General features: G+C 31.9%; 3 protein-coding genes across 5 annotated transcripts; all 3 read right to left on the reverse strand.

Annotated features, from left to right (window-relative positions):
* Positions 1 to 602: 602 nt before the first annotated feature.
* On the reverse strand, positions 603 to 1,930 carry LOC123707440 (larval cuticle protein LCP-22-like). The gene is made up of 4 exons (XM_045657488.1): positions 1,846 to 1,930; positions 1,382 to 1,773; positions 1,099 to 1,270; positions 603 to 812 (listed from the first exon to the last, which is right to left on the reverse strand). Exons 1-4 carry the CDS (start codon positions 1,855 to 1,857, stop codon positions 720 to 722), a joined length of 669 nt encoding a protein of 222 aa, XP_045513444.1. The 5' UTR covers positions 1,858 to 1,930; the 3' UTR covers positions 603 to 719.
* Positions 1,931 to 9,230: 7,300 nt separating this feature from the next.
* LOC123707442 (larval cuticle protein LCP-30-like) lies at positions 9,231 to 11,191 on the reverse strand. The gene is made up of 3 exons (XM_045657489.1): positions 11,089 to 11,191; positions 9,949 to 10,181; positions 9,231 to 9,618 (listed from the first exon to the last, which is right to left on the reverse strand). The coding sequence occupies exons 1-3, from the start codon at positions 11,101 to 11,103 to the stop codon at positions 9,264 to 9,266; spliced, it is 603 nt and encodes a 200-aa protein (XP_045513445.1). The 5' UTR covers positions 11,104 to 11,191; the 3' UTR covers positions 9,231 to 9,263.
* A 3,604-nt stretch (positions 11,192 to 14,795) lies between these two features.
* On the reverse strand, positions 14,796 to 20,005 carry LOC123707692. 3 transcript variants are annotated; one of them, XM_045657970.1, is made up of 4 exons: positions 19,904 to 20,005; positions 18,734 to 18,870; positions 18,018 to 18,466; positions 14,796 to 15,030 (listed from the first exon to the last, which is right to left on the reverse strand). In XM_045657970.1, exons 2-4 carry the CDS (start codon positions 18,752 to 18,754, stop codon positions 14,874 to 14,876), a joined length of 627 nt encoding a protein of 208 aa, XP_045513926.1. In that variant the 5' UTR covers positions 18,755 to 18,870; positions 19,904 to 20,005; the 3' UTR covers positions 14,796 to 14,873. The 3 variants fall into 3 exon arrangements, with proteins under 3 accessions (XP_045513926.1, XP_045513925.1, XP_045513924.1); XM_045657969.1 differs by lacking the exon at positions 19,904 to 20,005 and adding an exon at positions 19,389 to 19,607; XM_045657968.1 differs by lacking the exon at positions 19,904 to 20,005 and adding an exon at positions 18,997 to 19,320.
* Between the last annotated feature and the right edge of the window lie 7,249 nt (positions 20,006 to 27,254).

Consider the following 27,254-nt stretch of genomic DNA (forward strand, 5'->3'; position numbering starts at 1 on the left):
CGGAGTTTGTTAATCCGCCTAAAGAATGAAGGCTAACATGAAAATAAATTTTCTTGAATTCATCTTTATTTTATTTCCAATACCGAAAACGTTAAGTATTTTTAATACTTATATCACATTGTATTATTATTAGTACTATGTAGGTTAAAAATTACATTTGGATCTATATCTAATCCAGCCTAGCTCCTTTCAGAATTTCAGACAGTTTAATTACATATGCCAAGTTAAATATACCGCGATACATATAGATAATCTCTGATTACTTTTTCAATATCTTTTTGTATTCAATTGAGAAAAACAATTAAAAAAAAGACGATCGATCGAAATTTAATTGCCAATTAATTTATGGTAATGACTTTTAATAATATTTTAGATTAATAGATACTTGTTAATACCGGATTTTGTATTAACGTTCAAAACATTTTTTATTTTATAAAATCCAATATCAAATAATTTGTTTCAGGTAAAATGTGTACTTCTTTAGATACTTAGCCATTACTTCCATATGTCTAAAGCCAATACGTTTTTGACAAACATATTAGCGTTAAGCCCAGGCTCTGAATCATACCTGTATTCTTAGGTTAGTTAAACAAAACAAATGATACAGATAATTTTATAATTTATTTGTTTGTACACGATAACAGATAAAGAAAATGCAACAACAGAATAATGGCACTAATTTTAAACTAGTTTGATGTGAATGTCATTGTTGATCCTATTTATTCCCTGACGACGGGGGCGTATTTAGCGATGTACTCCAGAGCGCGGGCGATCTGGGCGGGTACTTCTGGGGGCTGGGGGATAGCGTTTCCCTGAAAGATGCATTAGAAACGTATTATATCTTTAATTTACCTAATTTTAGATATGTAGATTTCAAAAAGGATTCCTGTGTTTCATATGTAACCGGGGTAAACACCACGTGATTTTGATAAATTGTGCCTCGTTGTTAGGTAGTTTTTTAAAAATTGAATCTTTTAACGAAATGCTTAAGAGTCTTCTCTTTTTATAATATGTTTGGCAAAGGTGCACCAAAATATTTTCGTTTCCTTCAAGTTACTTATTACTTTAAGAAGAATTTGAAGAGATATTTTTACTTACTTGGGGCTGGTAACCGTTCTCATCGGCGACGTAGGTCATTGAGATAACTTCTCCTTCGGGAGAGGTCCAGGAGAAAGATCCTTGGGACACAGATGGGGATACTGGGGGGTTACCGCTGAAGGTACGTGGGACACCCTGGGCTTGAGCGGTGATACCGTTGTTGGTCTCGAAGCTGTAAAACGAAATTACAAGCTGAGAGGACACGTAACAATTAAATATGAATTTCTGTAAATATTTCGCGCAATCACGATTCTAAATTATTACAATGAGAATTTGTACTTACAAGTAGTTGTAGCTGCCGTCAGCTTCGACTGCGTTACCGTACTTCAGGGTTTCAGCGGAACGAGCATCAGCGGCAACCTTGGCGACAGCAACGGCGGGGTATGAGACTGGTTTTGGGGCTGAGACAGGGGCTAACTTGACTTCAGCAACGGCAACTGGGGCCTGAGTAACGGTTACTGCGGGGCGGATGGGGTAGGCGGTGGAAGTGACGAAAGGTTTGTAGGTGGGCTGGTAGGGTTGGTAACGGTTGTATTGGTTACGTCCATTGAATTGGTTGTTGAAGGGTTTGTATTGGTTGGGCTTCTGGTACTGACCACTCTGATCCTTTTGGGGGAAGTATTGTCCCTGGTTGAATTGAGCGCTGGCAACTGCCACAACGCAGGCGATAAGTACCTGTTTACAAAAAAAAAACACTGTATTATAAGTTCTTAATTTAAAATTTAATATAATTTAATATTTACTCACGGCGAATCTCATTTTTGATTGTTTAGGATTGCCTAGTTTGGTTGAACTAGTTCGAATGCCGGTAAAAAATCCGCGCACGCTTATATATGGCTCAAGGAACCACCTACTACGAATATGAATTGCAATAATATTTTAATTTGTTGCGGATCAAAGGACGGTTTTTTTTTACAAACAACATATACGCTATACAGATTCAACTGTATAGCGTATTCTTAACAATATAATTTATTGATTATACTTTAAGATATGATTGTTTTAAATTCGTTTCATAGTAAGAGCGAAGTTGATAGCGAGTATACTTTTTTTAATTATTTATAAGAGAATTAAAATTATTAACAGTTTTTCTTTACCCCGTCTTAATTGTGATATCAAAGGCTTTCAGACCCTTTAGTAAGTGCGGGCAGACGTATATGTATTTTGACTTGTATCCTTACATAACTACAAAAGTAATTAATATTCTGATAACTACGTATGTTTAATTATATAGAAATAGTAAAGGCTTTACTATATAAAAGTTTAAGCTATTATGATACTTCATAAATCTGAAACTGAATGCGGATTTTTTTTTATGAATCCGCTGCTACCTCGTATATTTGAAATTATTATCAAAGTATAATGTTTTGTTTAAATTCGATACTTGGACATAAGTGGGCGGGCCAAAGGTAATATATGCATAAATAGTCTAGACATCGCCTCATGTGGATCAAGGAGACTGTTTTTTACCTTTTTAAGTGACTTATCTTAATCTTATATTGTTATTACACACCCTAACATACCCTATGTCTTGCATAAATTGTTGTTTTTAGATAGATTCTTATACTATTAACGACAGAATTGCAGAATTCATATGTTTATTTGAGTTGAAGCTGATTTCTATAATACATATAAAATAATAATTATAAATCCAATTAATTTCCACACTGTAAAAATACTACATATCGCATGGGTGTTAGTTTTGTTCTATACGCAGTCTACGATATGTATTGTTATTTGTGTTCCTCCTCCTGAACTTTTCATTTGGATCTGTTGTTAGCTGTTGTTAGTTACGTACATTATAACTAAATTAAGTTTCTACTAAAGCCTTGGTAATTTATTTATTTGATAATACACGCATTATAAGCCTTAGCTAAATAATGGTCGTCGTTAATATTCACACAGTGACCTTATTAGTTAGTGGTTACTGAAATAAAATCGTATACATATTGCCGCTCCATAGTTCAGTTGGCGATGTGGTAGCATAAAGTCCTGGGCTGGACTTCCGGTGAAAGGACATCTACTTATATGTATCAATGTATACCATATTACAACGATGAAGTGTTTTTAAATTTATGGTTATAGATTCTTTATTTCTTCTACAACTTTAATTTATATACTGTAACATTTATATATTTATAAATTAATAATATATATCGAATAAGTATCCCAATACACCGAGGAAATGCTGCCAGCGTTAAAGGTACACAGTTTGTTGTGACAGTGTTGTCACAGGGGCCAACCTTTTTAAATTTGTTTTAATTTTCTTTTTTTTAATTTTTAATTATTTTTAATAAAGTTTAAGAAAATTATAAATATGTTCTATATACTTGATTGTTATGATTACTTATTAAAATTAAAACATAATATATAATGTACCTATAACTATACACCACAACAAAGAAATAAATTTAACATTTTTGCAATCCGCCCTAACGAGCTCATCTATCATATCTTAAGGCACTTTTATATCAGTAAATTCACATGAAATACAACCATTAATATGTAAAGAGGTAAATTTCAATTATTGCTGTAAGCACTTTACATCATGTGTAAATAATAATCAAATCGTGTAACCCGTTAGTTAATATCGACCCTTACTAATCATATATTAGATTCGTTGACTTCTTCACGTTATCTTTTTATTATAAAGTTGCACGATTTAAAAGGTGAAAACTTTATATTAAATAAAAGTTGCGTGCGTACAAAGTACACACGTAAGAAGAGAAACTTCTTTGTAAATTATTACTAAGGTAAAAGTCCTAATATATGATCATGTACCAATATATGATTACTGCATGTATTTGTATAACTATATTCACACGGTATACGTGCCAATGATAATATAAATAAATAAAAATTCTGGATTTACTGCAGATTTTATGCGACAGAATTTCCATCTAAAGTTAGTTAGTTAGTTAAATATGTAACTACTAAACGAATACATCAACCAATAGCGTGTATTTTTTCTCGATCTCTCTTACTCTCATTCTCTCTCGATCTTTCTCACTTGCTTGCTCCCTCGCTTCATTGCTATTTACTTCTTGCTACGTTCAGCCTTTCACACTCGTTCCCAACCGGTCTCAATCGCATTCTCCCGTTTCATATATTCATGACTTTAATACTAATGCGTTTCATTAGTAAAAATTTCAATTTTAGAAGTTTAACTTCAACAACAGTATTATTTATATTTAATAGAAATACATGTTGTATGTATGCTATAAAATGTACTAACTTATTTTAATGTATGAATCTTCTGTGTATGTAAGATTATTCCTTCATAAGCTTTTTTTGTTACATTTCTGGACGTAGGTCTTCTCCATTAATCTACCTACCTAGTATGCCCTGCATTCACTGGGAGAGAGGTTGCTCTTTCACGATCTCGACAGTCCACCTGGTCGGCGGACGGCCGCGCGATCTCTTGATCTGCCGTTCAATTCAAGGAGCTCTCTGGCATTGAGAGTATCCATGGGCGGTATCACTTGACATCAGACGATTCTCCTGCCTCTGGTGATTGGAAGAGATTGCTTATACGCTATAAGATTCATTAGAATAACATTATTACCGTTTTATCTTTATTGTTTTCTGTGTGCAAAGTGTTATAACAGTCAAACTTATCAGTTATGAATATGGATTTTAGTTTCTGGGTGTGTTGATAATAATAAAATCAAATCAAAATCATTTATTCATATAGGTCACTTATGAACGTCTCTAAATGCTACTAATTTTACATTTATTACCAGTTCTTAAATCAAGGGCGTAGAATGGAAGAGAAAAACTGGCAACAAACTCTCCGCCACTCTTTTTAATCTGGGATTAAAGGCAAACGTTCATCCTTTTCAAAAATTATGAATAAGATTCGGCAAAAAATTTTAATTTTACGTAACACCACAAAATACAAGCTCCTTCAACTAATCATATAAGGCAAAGTATCAGATAGAAGAAGACTTTGCCGCAGACGCACGTCTAGGTTGATAAACCTTAGACAATGGTTTGGTGACAGCACCATGTCATTGTTTACAGGTGCAGCATACAAAATTAAACTTGCCATGATGATCGCCAACCTTCGCAAGAATATGTCATTATAAGTAGAAGAACAATTTTATTTCAACGAACAGAGAGAGAAATGCATTAACAGCACCTCAGATAATACGCTTAAAACACAAATTTATCTAGTAAAGCTTTTAACAAGCCATTTAACAGTGTATTAAGAAATTATGTCCTCCACAGTCATCATTCGTTGACTGTGTTTTATTACATGTCAGAATCAGTTTAAGTTCTCATATTAATTTCAAATACCTTCTACGTCAAGGTCGTAATATTTTGAATGTAGTTCTCTGTAATGTAGAACTTCCATAGTAGTTAATATGTTCCTTAATACATTAATTAATATATCATTTTATTGCTACAAATCCGTACTATATTAAATCACATGTGAAATCTATGTAGTATGTGTCGCTCTGGGGTATAAAGAATTAAGAAGTTTGAAAACGATATCTTGTGTTTAATTAAAGACTACGTTTTCCCAATGGGTTCGTATAATACAATCGTAGTACCTAAAATTTTAATTTTCTTGTGTTGCGAGAACAATTATCATTTCTAAATAAGTTGTAAATTTATTCAACGTCTTGGTGGATGGAAAACTAATAATTAAAAATTAAAATTCACCCTCAAAGTTTTCACACAAACTAACAAATGAGTAGAGTGAATCATTGCAATTATATACAATTATAATTGCATTTGTAAATATTTTTTTAATTTACAAAAGATGGCGCATGGCTACATATTAATGATGTGATTTTAAAATTATTTCAAAATTTAGTTAAATTGTTTCAATTGCTTAAAAAACTCTTACTTATAAAAGTGTGATAAGATTATTTTTTAGTGGAATTAACATATGTTTGATATACTTATACTCCTTTAAATAGAAGAACTTATAAACTGTATTTTATTAATAAATTTGATGAATTATGAAGAACTAAACAATCATTAAATTAAAAACAAAGTAATTATACATTTTAGTATATTATATGAGTAAGGCAAAACCCAAAAATCTCCTCCTATTATTGAAGCAGTGCCTGGGCCTTAAAAAACGATCCCACTTTTTGCTTCACTCTAATGTATATTAAAATATTCAGTTCTCAAATTTTTGACAAAGTTGCAGACCAGTAAAATACATGTATTCGTATAGTTTTAAAATCAAGAAGCGTTGAGTTAATCGTTTATTTATTCCTATAACGAATTTGATACCAGTATATTTAAAATTTACGTCAAAACTTGGCATATTCCAAGGCTGTATTTTACTATAATTATTAAAGTGGAGCGGCTGCTTCTAATCCCAATATATTAGAACATGGTATATCTCATTCGGTCTTTGTGAATGCGGAAATATAAAAAGTTATATTAATAAATAAACTTAAAGTCGTTTATAGAATTAGTAAAAATTGCATAATAACTTGGTTTAAGGTCAAATTCAAAAATTTCCTATTTATTTATATTGACCGATTTTGGGACACAATTACTTATGAATATTTTAATATAATTACACTTAGCTTAAGTTCTGCAATCTTAGCAAGAATAACCTTCATTAGGAATATTATATGTTATCGTTTATTCATGTTCAAATTTTCACTAGAGTGATAAGGACAAGACATAGATTCTTTTGTAGGTTTACAAAAGAGTTTTTCTTATTGCTTGTTACTTTATTACCTGTGTGTCTAATACAGCATGTAGCGTAGCAAAATGTTCCATATTGGTATGTACTAAAAATGTAGGCTAAGCAAAATCACATTTAGGAGAAACGAAGTTCGCTAGTACATCATAGTTTAATAATAAAATGACGAGACATCGCGCAACATGTGGATCCCCCGACTCAAAAGTTCACAGGTCTGCTTCAGCCAAGTATTCTAAGGGCCTATTAGAGGTCTATCGGAATCAATTTCAAAGGTATTCCTAAAAAACTAAGAAAGATTATAAAAATGATAGAGATTTAATCCGGTTTTCAATTCATTCCGTACATAAATAAACGTGTTTCAATTAAAGAACTATATATTTTATGTAAATTTAATCTACAAATACATTTTAAAAGATGGGCGAGTTTTAAGTAAATACCAAAGCCTTATGATTCATCCAATAATTTGTTGTTAACTTTGTATCCGTTTCGCTTCACAGTTTTATTGTAATTGTATGAATAAAATACAATCTCATTAGTGTATAGGCTGTTTTTTTTTCACTTTGTTATAATAAAGGAGGCTTCCTAGAACGAGTTCTTTTAATTTATTTGAATGTTAAACTGTGTCCTATCTATTCGTATTGCATTGTTCATTAAAAGATACACTTTGTCACGGCCATCATGGCCGTAATTTCGAACCCCGGCTTTGCACCATTGGACTATTATTTCTTCCTTTGCACGCATTTAACACTCACCCGTACGGGAAGAAAGACATCGTGAGGAACCCTCGGAGACCCAAAATTTAACATGTACCAGGCAAAGGTTACTTGCCTGACCATTACCAAGAGGCGCAATGATGCAACTATAACAAACACAACACGTACAATATTTTAATCGAATTACCTTAAAACATAACAATTAATGTTATACCTATATGAATAAAGGATTTCGCGTTCACTATTTCAAACAAACTAGACTATTTCAGCTTGAAGTAACAGAAAGCTTTAAAAACATGACGAACAATTATTGTGTGGCTGAGGACATAAATAATATCAATGGGCAAACCTTAAAAAAATTGTATATAAAACTTGGTCGTGAGAAAAAATTAAAACGATATCTGTGTATTTAAAAGATAAATAAAAAACGCATTGTAAAAAGTTGTCTATGTTATGGATTCTTAACGAATCAATAAATCTTCTGTTAGTATTGTGAAATATTATCGCATTCACTTGTTAATTTTGCAGTTCTACATAACTTTTGGATTAATAACATTTAGTTATTTATAATAAACAGGTAACACTAAAACCTTTTTATATATACACAAAATAACCTGTTTTAGAATAATAATCATTGATATTAATACCTGTACACTTGAACACCACGGCCCAAGAGTCTCTACTCTAAAGGAAACAAAATCAAAGTTGGAAAATAAAAAAAAGGAATTAATTACATATATAAAATGATAAGAATACTTCAGTGAAGATTGGCATTGTTTTTTTTTACAATTTATAGGTATAAGTTGACCTTTAACTCTTTGCATCCTGGGTAAAATCTTGCTGGTATTATCTTAATGATACCTGTTGTACTATGTAACTTCTTTGCTATTTGCAGTTACCGGCACTGGAAATGCTAATCTGTCAACGATCATACAAAAAAATGACTCTTTGTAGCATAGACTGTGCTTCGTATAGAAGTATTTATTCGCAAATACATCGAAATGTTAAATTTATTAAGGTTATTAATAAGCTTAAGTATTCGCTGATTGGGTATTTGGGTCTGGTGTTTGATTTCAAATGATTAAATGAATCGCCGTAATATATCATTTTGCAATTTTAAAAATACCATCTAAATCCGTATAAAATATCCATAATCAAATAGATTTGATATTAAATAAAGAATTGTTAGAATAAGTTTATCTCACGCCCACTTCGTAGTAATAATATCATGTTTTGTCTAATTTACACCTTGTAATAGTCTCAATACTAAATAAAATTTGAGTTTGTATGCTAATTAATGATATGTTGTGAAACACTATTTATATTTGTATATATTGAGAGTATCTCTTTCAAATTTGAGGTGCTATTTGATGTAGATAATTTAGAAAATTTTAAGTTTTTAATACCAATAAAATATTCATTCGACTCTGATAGTTTTCGTCAAAAGTGTGTTTGTTATGTAAAAGCTCTCAAGGCATCTTTCAACCGTGTTCTGGATTACTATATGTCAATTTATGCTTGTTCATACAACAAACGAAACAATTACATTCTTAATACATAAGCCGACAATAATATTGTTTTTAAAAAAGTTTTAACAGTGAACCAGTTTGTATATAAAGTGTTTAGTACAAGATAACTTTAAAACATTTTTAAATTTAGAAATTTTACAGCCTAATAAACTAAAAAGGATTATTATCCTTATAAATATAAACAAGTATCCATAAACGTGTAAATAAAAGATAACATAGTGTAATCGGATTTAATTATCGAATAAAAATTCAAGGTAAATGAGCTCCAGTGGGATGGAAGCCATTTTCGTCAGCAGTGTAGTCGACACGGTAGGTCAAGCCATCGTCTCCAACATATTCGTAAAATCCACGGACCTTGTTTCCTTCGTTGGCTGTCGCAACATTACCAGTTTCCTCAGCGGCTATACCATTTTCCGTTTGGAAACTGTAGTGATATCCATTAGCGCTTGAGTCACTGTCCTGTGTAATTATTCTGGCGCTTCGTCCATCCAGGTACTGGTGGTTTGCGTATAGTGGCACATACTTGACGGCCGATGGAATTACAGGTACTGCGGTACTTGTGACAATTGGAGGTCGGGCTGTTACTACAACTTGGGGGATGTCGCTGAAAGTACAAAATCAATTATAGTCAGTAATTCTAACGTAAAGTTCAAATATATCCGTAATAAATTCACGCTTAAATAAAGGCTTTATTTATCTACGTAAAGGCTGCTATAATTCTTAAAAACCAAATATAAGGTATAGATCTAAAAAAGATAACGCCTTGTGTTTAATAAGAGCAAATATACTCATTTTCAAATGTGTCATTCATTTTATCTTATCTTATTATATGTCTTGTAAACTTTAGGGCAAGAAAAAGATAACACTAAGTTTAAAATTCACCACTTAGTATACACATTATAATAAGATATACGAATTCCATTTTCAAAATTACCTCTTAACGAAGGGGACAACAAGTTCCTGGTAGGGCTTCAATGAGTTGTAGTAAAATGGGTTGTAGGCTGCATTGTAGATGTTCCTTCCGTAGTAATTGTTGTATGGATTGAGATGGTCATAGTAGCGACCGTTAGAAGTCGGCTTGTAAAATCCCTCATTCCCATACTTCTCTGGGTGGTATTTACCGTCATCACCTGACGCGCTACTGATCACAGCTACGAGAACTAATGCCTGCGAGAAAAATACATTTATTCATTAACTGCATCTGGAACACTAAGATATACTCGTTGTAATAAAAGACATATAAATCGAATTTGTATAAGCTTATAAGCCAGCTTTCGTGAGTAAGAAGAAAAATTGCTGAGTGACTGAAGAGGCCAGTCTATGTAAAATATAAAAATACTTTCAGTTGTAGGGTGCATTTTACAGTTCACTGCTAAGGTTAAATTATGAGGTACCTTTTCATGTTAAAACACTAGCATAATTATTTATTAACACGTTGTTGCTAAAACATTACAATTGATATAATTAAATGAAAAGGATCTTATCGCTTTCGAGCGATCTCTACCAGGCAACCACCTACTTAGTTTTACTGAAATTAAAACCGTCAACGGTTTTTTTGGAAAAGGGTTTTATTTAACCTATAATCTCTAGCTCTAGTTAAAAACAAATAATAATATTTTTATTCACAATCTTTTCATAATATTAGTATGTTACGCTCTTGATGAAGTGATAAATATATTTAAGAAGCGTCTAATTACCGACTTACAAACCGTGTGCAGCAAATAAGTTTATTTATTTCAAAGACAAAATGAATCCTCTGGGTAAGTCTTTTTCTATTAATAAAAGTTTTCCAAAGTTTGGCACTCTTATACATTAGTAAAACAAACTCAATATACAATTTTTAATGCGACAAGCACTTATAGTTAAACATGACATACACGAAGAGATAATAAAAATATTAAATAAGTGTAAATCTTACAACAGATAGAGTGCCAATAGCTAGCACTTATACATACAAACTATTATTGTATTATAGTTAAATCAAAGTCACAGTACACTGTAATAAAACTACAAATATTTATTATATAGGCTATTTGATAATTATTGGTAAAATTTATATATGTAATATACTCACCACTATACACTTCATGATTGAACTTTTAGGCCCAGAAACAAAAGAACAATGATGATCTCTATAATCTATCGTTTGATTTTATACAAATTGATTCGAAAATGGAGTATTTATTAGGAGATTAAGAGCCCCTTATAAGTAGAAAAAGTAATTTAGATCTTCTGTTTGTTAAGGTTAGGTTTACGTATTTGGATTGATCTGTTTAAAGTTGCGTCATTTATCGCGCCCATGCTCGAATATCGATCATTTGTTGACATTTAACTGATATGGCTTCCCTTTATAAGTATTTTAAATATATTCGTCATCAAAATATATCTGTTTGATAAACTATGAATTGGATTAAAAGGTTTTTTTTAAATCACATACATGATCTCTTACGAACCTCACTTAACCCTCAAATTAAAAAAAGCAGTCCTGACCGAGAAAAACAGCCTTTTCTTAAATGGTGGGCGAAATACATTTGCGTATACTCTGCCCCCAAAAGTTGTAGGGATATGAGGAACTCTACCCACGCCAGAATCTGCTATTCAGAGACTGGGTGAGTAATAACCACTAAAACTACCTCGAGTAGTTCCTACAAAGCCGCGCTACAGAGGCTCCGGGGTCACTGTCGTGTTCTACCGGGACCTCAACGGCATGTTACACTCAAAAACCTCTGGTGCAGTACACACTACATAAGAGGTAGGAGACAGGCATATCTTCTCCTTAAGAAAAACACTTTTTGAACGGATTAAAGCTATGTATTATTATTAAAAACTTATAATTATTTACATAATTCTAAATTTTGTAAATGCAGTAGAAGAGTGACCCTACATCTCTACGCAACACCAAGGGATCAACCGCTCAGAGAGGGATTGGTATTCGATGATTCGAACCGCTCTTCGTCAACGGCCAAGCGGAAGGAGTTGTTTAAATCAAAATGAAATTACTTATCATGTACGAGAAATGTCTATACTTAAAACATGTTCACAAAACCTTTTTAGGAAATGAAATCTGTAAATATCTATTAAGATACAAAGGCTTCTTTCAGAACTCTCTTTCATAAAAATCTTTTTATCCTTGTCTTTCAGTAGATTTAAAATAGGCGCCTTGGATAATTTTCATAGCAAAATGCGCAAGAAATCTAAATCATTATAATTAATATTACGAGCACAAAGGTTTATTTTATAAAGTGTAAATAAGCAGGTTACTCATATGATGTTTAGGCAGAGCACATCCCAATATGTAATGTATAAATAATAAATAGCAAGTGAATATTTAATGTTCTGTGGAGATAATGTATCAGGAATCAGCAGGGCTCTTTGTGGCAGAGGATGAAGAGAGTTTTTATTTGCATCGTAGATGGATATCGAATAACTCTATCTTTTGTTAAAATGTTGCCAGATATTGTTCATAGCTAAACATCACCTGATGTTTTTTTTAATGCAATGTACTGTTTTACGTTTAATTATTTATTATTTACAGCAAACAATAACGATACTATAGAATACATAAATTACCAAAATATTTTATTACGATTAAAAAGATCCCCGATCCTTTCCTAACCTGTCACAAATATATGCAGTTTGGGTGTTGGTATGAGGAAACCGTTAAGCAGCGAATTTGTATGTGAAATTGGTGACTGACCGGACAGATTGTGAGCTCCACTCAAGCAGCGCATGCTTCTGGGTTAATAATTTGACTTCCTATTAAATATTTGTGTACTTTTAATTAGTTGTATTTGTTAAGAACGTTCAGTAGTGAAGACTGAAACCTGATACATGGAAAACTAATCAAATATTAGAAATAAACTTCTCGCCTCTAAAGAATGTACAAGATTAGGTCCATGCATCCATTGTGATAAAGAAATGTGAGCCTTAGTAGGAATTATTAAGAACTTTACTTGTAAAATAATTTCTATACATTTGAATAAAATAAACCTGCACGATAATTACACAATACATTTGAGAGTTTTACAAGGCAGTTTTTGCCACCACCACAATGTAATGAAGTATTTGCGCACCAATACGAGTAAGGGTCCTTCAAGAGAGCGTACCAATTATTAAAAGTCCGGCAACGCACTCACGAGCCCTCTAGCATTGAAATTGTCCATAGCGGTATCATTTAACATCAGGCGAACCTCCTGCCCGTTTGACCCCTGTTCTATAAAAAAATACCATATTTTTATTCATAAGTATTGTGATGAATTAAGAGTTTATATTTGTATGAGATTTAATAAAATACATTCGTTAAAGTAAAATAATAATTCTTGTAACAAACGTTCAATGTTTTACAAAAATGAAGCCCGTAAATGAATTAGCAATATACTGATGTATAAATGATTTTCTGCACGATCAAATCTTATCATGAGAAATAGCATTCTTATATTTTTAATATAATCATTATCTGTCCCGGCTCCAGAATTGAATCCACTATCTCACTGAAGACATGTCGCAGTAAAGTATGTAAATCAGAGAGATAATTGAATCTCTAGACAGTTCATTAAAAATCGATATTCAATCAAAGTCGCTAAAGTTCCGTCAGAGAAGTGAGTAAACACGGAATATCCAAGCTCTCAGCTCTTCACGATCACACCGAAATAACAAATAATCATCGCGGAGTCTTGTTTTACCATCTTGTTTTTCATTGTTAATCAACACGATGGCTTTCTGTCAGAGAGATAGTTAAACGTTTTCGACGCTGCTTTATTTAAATCAAAATCCTAGCGACTGGATTGAATATCGACATTTAATTAACTGTCTAGAGATTCAATTAACTTTCTGATTAACTACTTTACTGCGACAGACACACTACCATCTTAGTAGAAAAATAAACACCACATATTTTACTTTTACGTTTTGTACTACTCCAGTTTAGTCCATATTGAGTATATTTATTTACTAACATTAACATAACTACACAACATGTGAAAAGAGATAGAAAATATAGACACAGATCAAAATGCTACACATAAGCACAAAAGCAAACAGTATACTTTATTTAATTAGTTTATTATAATGGAAAAAAATAATAAAAAGTATTATATATTATAAATACAATAGTAATAATAATAAATGTATCTACAATAGTTTTTATAATCGCCTGCCAATTTATCTGCGTTACTTTATGGAAACGCTAATTGATCAAGTCAAATCAAAATATATTTTTTTCATATAGTTAACTTAATTTACACTTAAAGTAGAGTCTGTAAAAAAATAATGGTTCTAAAGTTACATTAACTGCATTCTCAAATCAAGGGTATAGACCAGAAGAACTTGCAAAAACTTGCAGAGAACTCTCCGTCACTTTAAATCGCCGGTTTAATTATAAAAACCTCAAAAGCATCTGCAACCAGCATCATGCTCATCCATAGTTATCTTTGGTTATTATTATATAAAAATATGAATAAAGAAATAAGAAAGCTGGACGTTTCTCCTCTTACAACAAAGGTAGCTTGATACCATAACTGTTATACTGTACCTAGCTTTCAGTTTAGTAGTTTCTGAGATTAGCTTCAACGAGACAATTGACCTCTTTAGGTTTATTTATTATTATTATTTTATAATTTAATAGAAGGGCTTGTTGTAGAATACCATTGTAAAGCCATTATAAATAAATAGATGGACTTTTCACAACAGGATTTTTTACCAAACGAAAAATATATTACTTAATATAGATTAAATATGTATTAAGATCTTCAATTCTTTTTAACTGGAATTAAATAAAACAAATTTGAAAATACTTAAATACTTTACTATAATTTAAAATAATCCTATTACATCATATTATCACCATGAAACAATTTGTGGTCATTCGGTCTCTTCAACTACTCTTAAGAACACTTCATAATGCAACTTTAACTTTGTCTTGACTGAATTCTCTTCATTATTTAGTAATTTAATACCCTTAAAGCTGTAAAGAGTTCCTGTGTTTTCGCCTTCTTGCAACTTCATTGATGGAGGATATCTGAAAATTATATTAATATAATATTTTTCGAATTACTTAGAAATATAGGCCGGCAAAACACTTGCGAGTCGACTGACAATGTAAGTGTCCAAGGGTGGCGATACCACCAAGCATCAGATGGGCCCGATTGCCCTTTGTTAGTTACAAACAAAGTTTTGTTTGTCGCTACAACCCTTGGTCTTGGCCTCATATTTATGTCTCTTTTACATGATATTTTATTTTAAGTACGTGATTCCTTCTGTGGCTAACAGACGCTGTTAAATTTTTGGGTCAAAACCGAATTCCTCGCGATGTTTTCTGCCGTAGGAACGCTAGGTATGCAGAGGCAGAAAATTCTATTGGTGCTGGGTTTCGAACCCACTAAAGAACCAAGCGTATGGTTACACCTCAAGTTATCTATAACTAAACACTTTGTATATTAATAAATATTATGTATATTACGCTAAGTGCACCCGTATGAAAGAGTTCAACCCACCATTAAAGTTCGAAGATATTAAAAATCTGTGTTAAGATATCAATGCAGATATATCATTGGAGATTCAGTAAATTATTCTATATTAATTGTATTTATGAAGGTAGATTTTTTAATTATTCTTAAATATTGTAAGATAAGTGATAACTCGCGTAACGAAGCTTGTTATTGTAATAGAAGGAACAAAGGTTCGGATAATATCTCAATATTTTTGTAATGAGGCGTTTTTGTTGTGACCGAATAACTTTTAAAGTATTTTATTAAGTATTTAATCCTTTTTATAAATTGAAAACATATTCTAAACTCAATTTAATTACATGAATTTCTTTAAAATTTGCAATTCTAATAATTTTACATTCCATATCATCTGGTTATTCTATTAATATTCATAATTTTATTGACCACTGTGTTAAATTATCTAGATACAAAAATATACTCAGGATATTATAAATCCTAATTTTAATAGCAACCCATTAAATATTATAACGACGATATAGCCTTCAATTCAATCCATACAAACTGTTTTAAACCAAAATTATGTGAAAACGGTATCACAAAATTTATAGATACAATCATCGTTTAGAAATTTATATTTATGTCCTAGACGTCGAGAGACATTTACGATCCACCTATCAAACGATAATTATCTAAGGAACAAATAGTTTTAGGCCAACTTAAATTTGTCGCTATTTGATTTTGTTTTGTTACTATACGTGTATATCTTCGAACAATGTTTTCAACATGGCAACCTTTTAAATAGAACTAGGAATTTCGTTATTGTTAATTTTAATCTGAAAATTCCTCCCAATTTACTCTTAACTGTGTTATTTTATCAATAATAGTCAACATGCAGTTAGCATAGCATCTTTAACCACCATACGGAATTGTTTGGTTGATTCAATATTAATTAAAATGGTATAATTCAACTTTAATTGCTGAGATTCATGAAGGTTGACTGCTGTGTTTCCTGTGATTAGTATATTTCCTATTTCTTATTCATGAATATAACGATAAATATGCCATTTGAAATTAGTAGTTTCATGTACAATTAATGTGTAAAAAGTAAGATTTTTCATTACGTTCTAACACATTTACTATGTAATTTAATTATTTATAAACGTTAGATATGTAAATCAATATTTAACTAAGTATATATGTCAGACTCGTTAGAAATAATTAATTAATAAAGAACTTTATTTTAGAAATTATTTTCTAAAACAAGACCTCTTTATAATATAAGTTATATTTTATTTAAAGTAATTCCTATTTATAACGAAACAACATTTAATGACTATTGAAAACATAAGGTCGATTATTGCCTTTTCAAACAAATGAGAATAAAAATGCTTAAAAATTCCAAGATTTTTCGAAAATTGTCGCTTCAACTTCGATTATTTAAAAACATATTGTCATACATAGTTTAGAACCCTAACAGTATCATGTGGAAGATTTCGCCATTTCCCATACAAAATACCAGTGAATTCTAAGTAAATTCAATAGTACAGAAACCTACTTTATATTTTCATAATCAGAATAAATTAAAATCATCAATTTAAAATAACCGGAATCATAAACTGCACTATATTATATTAAGACCTTGGGCGGTGACCTCAAACCGGAACATCGAAATGTCACTGAAGGACGCTACATCTTCATAGTCTAAATAATTCCATATATATATATATATATATATATATATATATATATCATACTATATATATACCATATATATAATAAATCATAATTTACTAAATACATTGAAAGAAAACTACCTAACAAAATACAATACTACACTAAATACATTACTCATGTTGGAATGTGTTTTAACTACGACTATTTTTTTTTAAATTCATAACCCCTGAATTTACTGTTAACTCGAACATTAATTAGGAATTCTGGATTTTGGTTTAAAATTCGTAGAACAGAGACAGACCGGGTTTGTTATACGATAACGAACTCATTACTTTTTCTTTACAATTATTTTCTTTTTTACTGTTACTTTAATTAGACATCACTTAGCAACCATTAGGCCGCCGTAATAATATATATATATATTTATATATATATATATATAACTCATTACTTTTTCTTTACAATTATTTTCTTTCTTACTGTTACTTTAATTAGAGATCACTTAGCAACCATTAGGCCGTCGTAATATATATATATGTCATACCATCTGATAGAAGCCTAGACGCTGATTGCAGAATAAAGATTGTTAATATTATAATTGATTTTTGTGTAAATAAATAATCTAACAATATTAGGGCATCATTCGTTATACCACCGTCAAGTTAGTGTTGAATCGTTAGGTTAACCAATTGATAAACCTGGAAGTATTAAGTTCGAGTCTCGGCGAACTTTTAGCGATTTACAAAACCTACTCCTAAAGTTATGCCTACCCTGTACTCCATTAGGAAGATACTATGACAAAAACCATTGCATCACAGCGAACTTAAAAATATATAAATATACATCTAATTGATTTCAATAATAAACAGTAAAAGATACGTACTGCATAACAACTTCCGTTTCCGTGCTATTTCTAGTCTCCGGGTCAATAATATTGCACTTCATCGCAACTTCTTGAGGTTTTCTTGCGTTATCAAAGTAATTAACTTTCCCCGACTCCGATCCACTAAACATCAGAATGTCTGGTGATACATACTTGCTAATTAACTCTTTAATTATTCTATGAATATATTGGAATCTAGGAGCATATATTTGGAAACCAATGTAGTCGTTGGAGTCGCCTCGTCCCAAATGTTTGTATGTTCCGTCATACGGAAACACGCCCTGTTGGTAGATGTACACATATTTTCCCTCATCTCCCGGAACATATTTCCCCTCAGTTAACGGTCTATAGTATTTCCCATCATCGTACTCGTCATATGTTTTGGGTTTATACTTTCCATCGTCAAATGGTGAACTTTGAACTGCCGACCACAGTGTCACCAAGAATAACTGAAAGTTAGAAAAATATTGTAACTAAATCGAGTTTTAGACGACTTCAGATTTGTAAACATATTTATAGATAAGGCTATTTAACTATGCAAATTGTGAAAATATAAACCGCTTAACGACTGTACCGAATCATATATACACAAAATTAATTCAAAACAATGAAGTGAACATTAACTGGTAGTAAAAATATTCATAAGTCATAATCAGGGTTTAAATAATATTATTCCGTGTAAAATTATTATTAATAAACTATGTGATAATACTCACAAGATTCCAAACAGGCTTCATTATGTTGTTATCAAAAAATTCCTGAAGTTGTTATCATAGATTTATTTGCTAATAATAGTTTTTTCACGCAACCAGTATAAGTTGTTTACTCCGCTGGTTATGTTTTGGATCTGAAACTAGATCAGATAATGTGTCATAAGTAAGCAGTATTTTAGTAAGATAACAGCCAATATTCGTCAAATCTTATTCCTCATTGCCTTAATTAACATTTAGATGTATAATAAATTTTGTTCGAGACATACCAAAAGTGGATCAGAATCCTAAAATCAGGTGTGACGAGGTCGCTAAAGAATTAGCATAGCTATATTAATGACATCGCATCTAAAATGCGACAGTATTGTTCACTCACTCGATTTAATTAAAAATATTCACAATGCAGAGCGCAGGAGACGAGTGACTTATAAGCGGATTATTTCTCATGATTGGATTAAGGCTTTCATCGCTCGCCTGCGCATAATAAACCGCCCACAATAAAATGCAGTAAAATTATCACAGCGATTGCGAATCTGACGGCCATACAATTAACATTAATATATACAAATTAGGAGGATGATTCCACATCCTGTTAGCCGTCACCAGTCACTATTAATATGACGATTATCCTTTTACGTATCCTTGTTTAATATTCACTTACATAAAAGACAGATCCGGAGATCACCGATTTTATCTTAACATTTGCATTTGTGACATTTCGCGTAAAACTTTAAAAACACATTCAAATGTCATGTCATCATTCACACTATATAATTATTTTAAATACACTAAACTAATTTGACGTTTAGATTGATATAGCGAACCAATTCATCCAATTTGCTCTTATATATTCTTGGGTAATATATTTTAAACAAGTCTGACAGGAGTGTCACTGCAGAGGAATTTACAGAGACTATGTCGCGGGAGGCGGATAACGTTCTGGAAATATGAACTTTTGTATAGAGTCAATGGCCCATGAAATTCCGTTGTGTAATTTATAAATGTCATTAAATTTGATATCGAAATGTATACAACATAACAGGACAAATAAATCAAAAGATAAAATTGGCGTCTTAATTATTTACGGCAAAGGCAATTTTGTTATGATTCTTTCGAAATTATTTCAAATATTATATAAAACTAATGGATTAAATTTAGAATACAAAAGCGTTTTACCTAAAACACGTACTTCTGGTTGAAGGCATTTTAATGAATATCACAAATGTTTATAACCAGTTTAAAAACGGATTAAATCGATTAAAAGATTAATTGTTCCGTCACGTTATGCTACTGTTTTGGCGTCTTGTTGCCGAATACGGTGTTTTAAACGATAAATGATTATTTAAGTTTAGTTTTTAAAAATTAATATATTCGTCTATTATAAACCATCATAATGAATCGAACTTTGAGTTTTAATATATTCATATTTTGTTCGTAGCTTTAAATGAGTCAATATAGTTTTTTTCTACGAACATATATTGCAATATAGATCTTTATGTTAAAATTTTGTGTAGTACTTATTCATTGTGGCAGATTTAATAAATACTTGTTATGAAAGTATGTATATCGTAAATCTAAAAAAAAACAAAAAAAAAATTGTATTTAGGTTTTGCGTGAATGATCGCAGTTTATCAACCAAACACGCACACAACATTTTATATAATTTATTAAAAATATTCAATGTATAAAATCAAAACCTTTGTTATTTCACTTGAAATCACGCTTTACGTCTTATTTAGGAACATATATTGAACATATATATACATATTATATTGTTTAGACTTATCCATTATTTATAATGAGAATAAACGAATTTTACTATGAAGTTCGTTTATAAATTCACTTACACTTAAGCTTAGTTATTAATAAAATAAACCACTTTAGAAATCCTATAATTTTAACCAAATACAAAATGTCTTCATGTAATGAAATCCCAGTAACGAGAGGTTGGAATTGTTCGATTCTTGATTGATTTCGGCACAGCAGATACCTATCAAAAAGAAAATTTAAGTGTTAAATACGCAGAAAAATTCCTTCAAAAATTACGGGATTTTAAACTTGTTAAAAAGTAAAACTAATAAATAATACATGAATTATTAACGACAATTGAAAGTGTCTCTGATTATCATACATCTACATTTGCTCGCGTATTTTTCAATATTTTTTTATATACAGGAACCTCTACATCATAGCCTATCAGACATGCAATCAGGTAGATGTGTGACCGAGAAGCTAGGCATCAGGGGAGTGTCGAAATCTCCTCTTTCCTAAAGAGGGACTATATTTACTTAAAGGGTTGGAGTCTCTGACAACTACTCGGGAAATATCCTCATAATATCGCTGCCCGGCGTTGCCTTTCATGCTATTGACGTTAGTGGCATATATGACATTCTTGAAGCAGAATTTTTCCAGCTGCGATCTGTGCTCAAACAACATGTCGGGTAGTTATCTAGATTTAAAAACAACCTTAAAACCGTCCAATTAAGCTCAGTATAGCTTACACAACGCAGCTAATAAACTTTATTGATTGTGTACATTAAGCACTTTTTCTAAACTGTGCTACACTGTTTATGAACATATTCTTCAGTTTGGAATTCGTCGACACATAAAAAGGACTATGAGGATCACGAGCAGTGTTGGCCAAGTGACTTAAGCGCGTGACTCTCAACCCTGAGATCGTGAGTTCAAATCACGGCTGTGCGCCAGTGGCTTTATGGAGGAATAAACGCTAACTCCTCCTAGAAAACATATTAAATAGCCATGTCTTAAAAACTAAAAATCTTCAAATCACAGAGGAATGATCACCTACTTCAAAAATTATCAAAGAGAGTTTTGTTATTTGCGGCCAAGATATTGTTATTATTACCCTAAAAATATAGCTCGATAATACGAATTTACACATACATTTTTACTGAAACATAGAAAATCCGTGAATTTCGAATAATTATAGTGCGCGAATATTTGCGAATTCGGCTCCAGCGAATTGCAAATAATTTTAGTATTGTGCGATGTATACTGTTCTTGGTACCGTTAATCTGAGCTAGGCAAATCTTCAAACGCATCTCGATCCCTTTATTCTCGATTTTGCTTTATTATTATTATTTATTTGTTCAGATAAAATAATCCATCATTATGTTAGTACAAATGTACAGCCTAGTGTTAGTATATTATTATTAAAAACATAAAAACTCATGAAGAAGACAAGTGAGGCACAAAATGCCTCATGATAGGCGAAGACATGTCATCCCCGTATCCGGCTCAACAGAAATCCTGTTTTAATTCTAATAATAGCGCCGAAATCATTTGTACGGGCTTGGGTGAACATCTCCGAAGCACTGCAGAAACGAGGCAGTCCCAAGAGCATCCTAAAAGCATTATTGTATTGAACATGGCATGGCAGTAAGCGACCTGACATAAAAGTATAGTCGACCCATAAACTACTCGTGTATAAGTTTTACAATAGGCCTTGAAAAAGGTGATTTTCACTTGTTTACTTCAACCAACCAACATATTACCTCTGGCCGCCACACGCAGGGTATGGCTTCGATCGGTTTATTCAATATCGATATTATATCTTAGGTTTTCAGATAGCATATGCTCGAGATATTAACATTCACTCTCTCGATGCCAAGACTATTTGAAACATCTCCGAGCATATACCATCCCCCCCAAAGACCATATATTTACATTGTAAATGAGGCCATGCTTACTAGCGTATGCCTCACACACACGCAGCAGTTTTGTAATCGCCTCTGCGGTGGGAGCCAGCAGCACCATATCATCAGCATAGCTAAGGTTGTTTATGCTTCCTCCTATGCTTAGTACGACAATCAGGTCGTTAATCCTGTACATTAACGACCTGATCGTAAAATAGTTTAGGACATGACAGACCACCCTGTCTTACACCACTCCCCGACCTATACGATGTACAAAAAGCGTTAGACCACGTCACAGTGTTGTTCTGGTTGGTAAATTTTTTTTTAAAATATTTAACAATTGAGTTGCCACACCCCTGTCTTCCATCTTCCTCAAAAGCATATCATACGACAGAAGATCAAAGGCCCGAGTCAAATCCAGGAAGCAGGCATATGCCAATGTTTATATCAATTATTAGCATTTCTTATGAACTCGATACACCGTAAGCATTCTGTAACATTTTCATTCCAAACATTAAATTTCAGATTAACTCTTTGTTCTATTATTCATGACGTAATTCGATATAGATTGAAATAAACAGCAAGTCAAACTCCGCCAGTAACAAAAGAAATTATATCTTTATATACAAATATCTGCCCGATGCATGACAAAATGTATTTACTTTACACACTGTACCCGACAGCTAAAAGTCGGACAATTGTTTCAAAAATAACTCAACAATTATTAAATTTACCGAAAATTTTGTATAGAAAGTTCTAGTGATAAATATGTATACGTATGTCGTCATAAAAAGACTTCCCCTTATCGGTCGTATAGCAAAAAATCTTACAAATGAATGTATTTTTTTGGTAGGCGTAAAATTTTATAAAATAATATTAAATAAAACTGTACTTACTTGGTCACTTCTACGTTCTCACACAGGCTTCCAATAATCTAAAATAAATTTTAATCTATTAGTTAATCAATTACCAGTATTTCACAGTTTATTAGACAAAGTGATTGACAGCGTATTTGTTTACTATAAGCATAAAAGTACATTTTAGATTTTTATGACCAAATTAACTGGTTTCCCTTTAAATAAAGTGTGTGTGTTGTCGACCTTTCAGAGATAGGTATGCTCTTTTCTAATCGACCGTCGTAATAGTTTGAAAAACCTCTACTGGCAGCTTCTTCCGCAAAGAGGTGGTAAGCGGCAGAAAGTACCTTAAAAGCGCTGTAATAATCTCTAACGCTTACTGTAGTGCGTGGGTGACACTGACAAAGTTTAGAACTGGCCAGTTGTCAATGAAAACTTTTTTAATTTCAATTTTAGAATTATTTGGTAACCTTTTCGGTCAAAGATTTATTATGACTTTCGTTGTGGGCTTACTCAACAACAAAGCTATAGGTTGCGATTAGCATTTCTCAATGAAGCCAAATCTCGTGCCACTATTAACAATTGGTTTAACAAGTTTAAGCGTGAACGTAGCAATCTCAATGATGATCCACATGAGGGACGTGATTTAACAGCGACTGAAGATAACAAGAAGAAGATAAGAGTGACTAGGCATTGGTATGAGTCAAGTTCAAAAAATATTACACGAACATTTAGGCGTCAGGAAGTTTTGTACCACCACACTTTAACCGATGACCAGAAACACCTTCGCATGGACTGGTGAATATTTGACTTTGGCAGGTGTATAATAATGAGTCTTTAATAATGAGTCATCCGTCATACAGTCCTAACCTGGTGCCCTGTGACTTTCATTTATACCGAAGAACTAAAGATAAAATTCGAGGTATTCGCTTTACGAGCCCTGAAGATGCGGTGAAAGGGTACGAAAATGCCATCGAAGAGGCCCCTAAAGAAGCATTGGTCCACTGCTTTTCTTAATGGTTCCATGGAATGCGACGAATGTAGAGAGGAACGGAGATTACTTCGAAAAAAAATAAAAATATTGACAACTTTCTACATTAAGCCGTTTTTAATTTTCTAAACATTTTCAGTAGTACCTAGGTAGATATCATTCAATTCAAGCTTATAAGTCGTAAACAAAATGGGTCGTGGCCGTAAACACACCACGCAAAATAAAACAAATAAGTAAAGGGTATTTAAAAGAAAACGTGACTGTTCTTATGTACACACGTTAGAAGTTATACTTTTTTGGCGTACAGGAAAAGTTCAAACTAAACTAAATTAAACAAGAAAACATTTTTATAATCCAGAACGTCAAATACGCAGCAAGCACTCCGTGCCTAGATCAAAATTAGATTGTACTCGCAGGGTGTTTATAAATAGTTATAATGCGATGCATTCTCCTTGGAAAGAAATAAAAAAATACTGGCAGGCATTTTCAAAAAAATTAAATGAATTTCGAGATTATAAAATATCTGTGCTTGAAATTGGTCAAAACTTGAGATTAAGATTGGGGATTCATGTTGCTCCAAATTCTATGGCTGTGCTTTGGTGTCCTAATTTCAAGCGAGTAAAAACTTTCAATAACGAAGACCCCGGATGGCAAGCCCTACATTGGTAGTGACTAAACAATTGTTAAAAAAGTTGAAAACATTATCTTGGAGGATTGTCGTGTTACTGATTGTTTTATAGCAGAATAAATAAAGATTGTTTTAAGTGTCCATAATATTATACACAACCATTTAGGTATGCAAAGATTTAAACCAAGGGATTGATCAAGTACCTTGATGATAGAGCCAAAATCGGTAAAGTTGTTTGTTTCACGCCCCCGCGCCAAGTCCAGAGTGATGGGTGCAATTAATGAAGAATTTGCCAGAAATTAATAGAACTCTATGTATATCACCGGACCTAGCTTTAAGTGATTTTTAGATTGAAAGGAACATTTTGGGAGACATAAATATATAGATGATGTAGTCGCATAGTATACGATTCATCATCATCATCACTCATCAATTATGAAACATCTTCAAAAACGGATTATTTTCAAAATGGAATTTTATAATTATATATATAATATTGTTACGAGCTAGGGGATCGGATAGAAAATGCTATGGATTTATTCAAGGGTTTATTTCTTGATAAATCAATGAGGAATTTATGGGCACCAATTAATTGCAGAGATGCACTAATAACATACAAAAACAATCACTTATTACTTCACTTATGCACATTTCACACTGTACTTTATCACTTTATCGCTTCGGTGTTTCTCTCTTGTTATCGCATTCAAAACTAAAGGCGACTAGTCGCGTTTCGGCTCGCTTATATATCCCTGGGAATAATTCTAAACAATATTCGAGAACTTTCTAGGCGGGCTTGCTACTGAGTAGCGATTGCACAATTCTAGAACGTCCGCACTCTTTGTCTCTTTCGCACGTTGCTCCGTCCTTGTCGTACGGCGTTCTAGAGTGCTCAGTCTAGTTTCGAGAAAGTTCTGATCTTCTCTCTCTCTCTCTCGTATCATTTCGTCCTTGTCTCACACCTAGAAAGTTCGGTCTAGAATATTCCTTCATCAAAGGGGTATAACTAGGCCTGAAAACGCCTGAAAACGGGTCTCCTGAAAACTGCACCACTCGACTACACATGTTCTGAAACTGACTGAAAAAATGTTTCAGCTTCCTGAAAACTAGGGTAACATTATGGAAATTACAATTAACTAATATGTGATTGAGCCTCTCCTGAAACGGTCAGAAATCATATTTCAGCCTGCTGAAAAGTTCTCTAACTAGTGGAAAAATCTAGAAACATTGCAGTCGACCCGTCTCCGTAACAATATACTCGACTTTCAGATTACAAAAGATGTAACCTGAAAGTTGAGTACGTTGAAAAATAATATACCATTTTATAGTATAAAGAGATACCTTTTTCTTAAATATAATTTTGAATTGAAATCATTGTGCAAATACTTTAGAATTTCGAATTAAAATTGTTTTACATTACATGAATCTAGTAGTAGCAGGGCTACTCAACAGTACAAGACTACCAGTGCCGTATAGATGTGCTATAAAACAAGCATATATAATATATATATACATAACCAAGTGAATATTCTATTTGGCACGAGCCAGGTTTCCAAGATTGCACCAGTTTTCTACAAAAAAGATTATAAATCGTTTCGCTTTACAACTGATATAAATTGACATAAATGGAACCCAAAAATCTGAGTCTTTATTTTATAATTTGTTACCTTTCAATGTATCAGTTAGTCAATAAATAACTGTATGTATATCATTAAAACAACATAGCTTATTTATTCACATCTAAAGTGCTCAATACTGTTCCTACAAGAAATTTACATATTCAAGGAAAAATGTATCGACCTGATTATGTAAGAAACTAAATTTAGTTTTAAATTTTTACGACAGGTAATAAAAAACCCATCTTATTATATATTAAAGGCTAGTTATATATGCCATTTTATTTTTAAAGATACATAATATAAAGATAATCGAATTAAAAATAATATTGAGACATTAATGGGTCATTAGGTAATAAATTTGCATAAATTATAAATCGCTTCTGTTTTTTAACATTGATTTTGATCATTCAGCGAACACTGCGTAATTGCGGTTTGGGTTAGACAATTTTCTATGTAGGATTGGATTTTATAATTTTTTCCATAAAAAACATTATTTAGATATGAATTTATAGAACTTATATATTACTAGATGTAATATTTAAATTAATAAATAATATTAAAATTATCATGACATTATGAAGTGATAAGCACAGTAGATTAGTTCAGTATATTTGGCCAATTATGGCCATTATACTGAACTTTATTATTATAAAATGTTGCGTCCATTAAGACAAGACTTGAACTTTAAACGTTTAAAGATATAATATGTACATATTTGTTTTAATATTTTATACCTTAAATATTCTTGGAAATAAATAAGCAAAAAAACAATAGAA

Source organism: Pieris brassicae, chromosome 3 (assembly GCF_905147105.1).
Source record: "Pieris brassicae chromosome 3, ilPieBrab1.1, whole genome shotgun sequence".
NCBI lineage: Eukaryota > Metazoa > Arthropoda > Insecta > Lepidoptera > Pieridae > Pieris > Pieris brassicae.

Excerpts from the sequence above, each read along its gene's own strand:
- LOC123707440 (XM_045657488.1), bottom strand. Across the intron at positions 1,271-1,381 it reads GACGGCAGCTACAACTACTT|CTTCGAGACCAACAACGGTA; the intron begins GTAAGTACAAAT and ends TTCGTTTTACAG. Across the intron at positions 813-1,098 it reads AGAACGGTTACCAGCCCCAA|GGAAACGCTATCCCCCAGCC; the intron begins GTAAGTAAAAAT and ends TGCATCTTTCAG.
- LOC123707442 (XM_045657489.1), bottom strand. Across the intron at positions 9,619-9,948 it reads GTTGTCCCCTTCGTTAAGAG|CGACATCCCCCAAGTTGTAG; the intron begins GTAATTTTGAAA and ends TTGTACTTTCAG.
- LOC123707692 (XM_045657970.1), bottom strand. The coding sequence starts at position 18,754 with ATGAAGCCTGTTTGGAATCTT. Across the intron at positions 18,467-18,733 it reads TGAAGCCTGTTTGGAATCTT|TTATTCTTGGTGACACTGTG; the intron begins GTGAGTATTATC and ends TCTAACTTTCAG. Across the intron at positions 15,031-18,017 it reads GAAACGGAAGTTGTTATGCA|ATATCCTCCATCAATGAAGT; the intron begins GTACGTATCTTT and ends TATAATTTTCAG.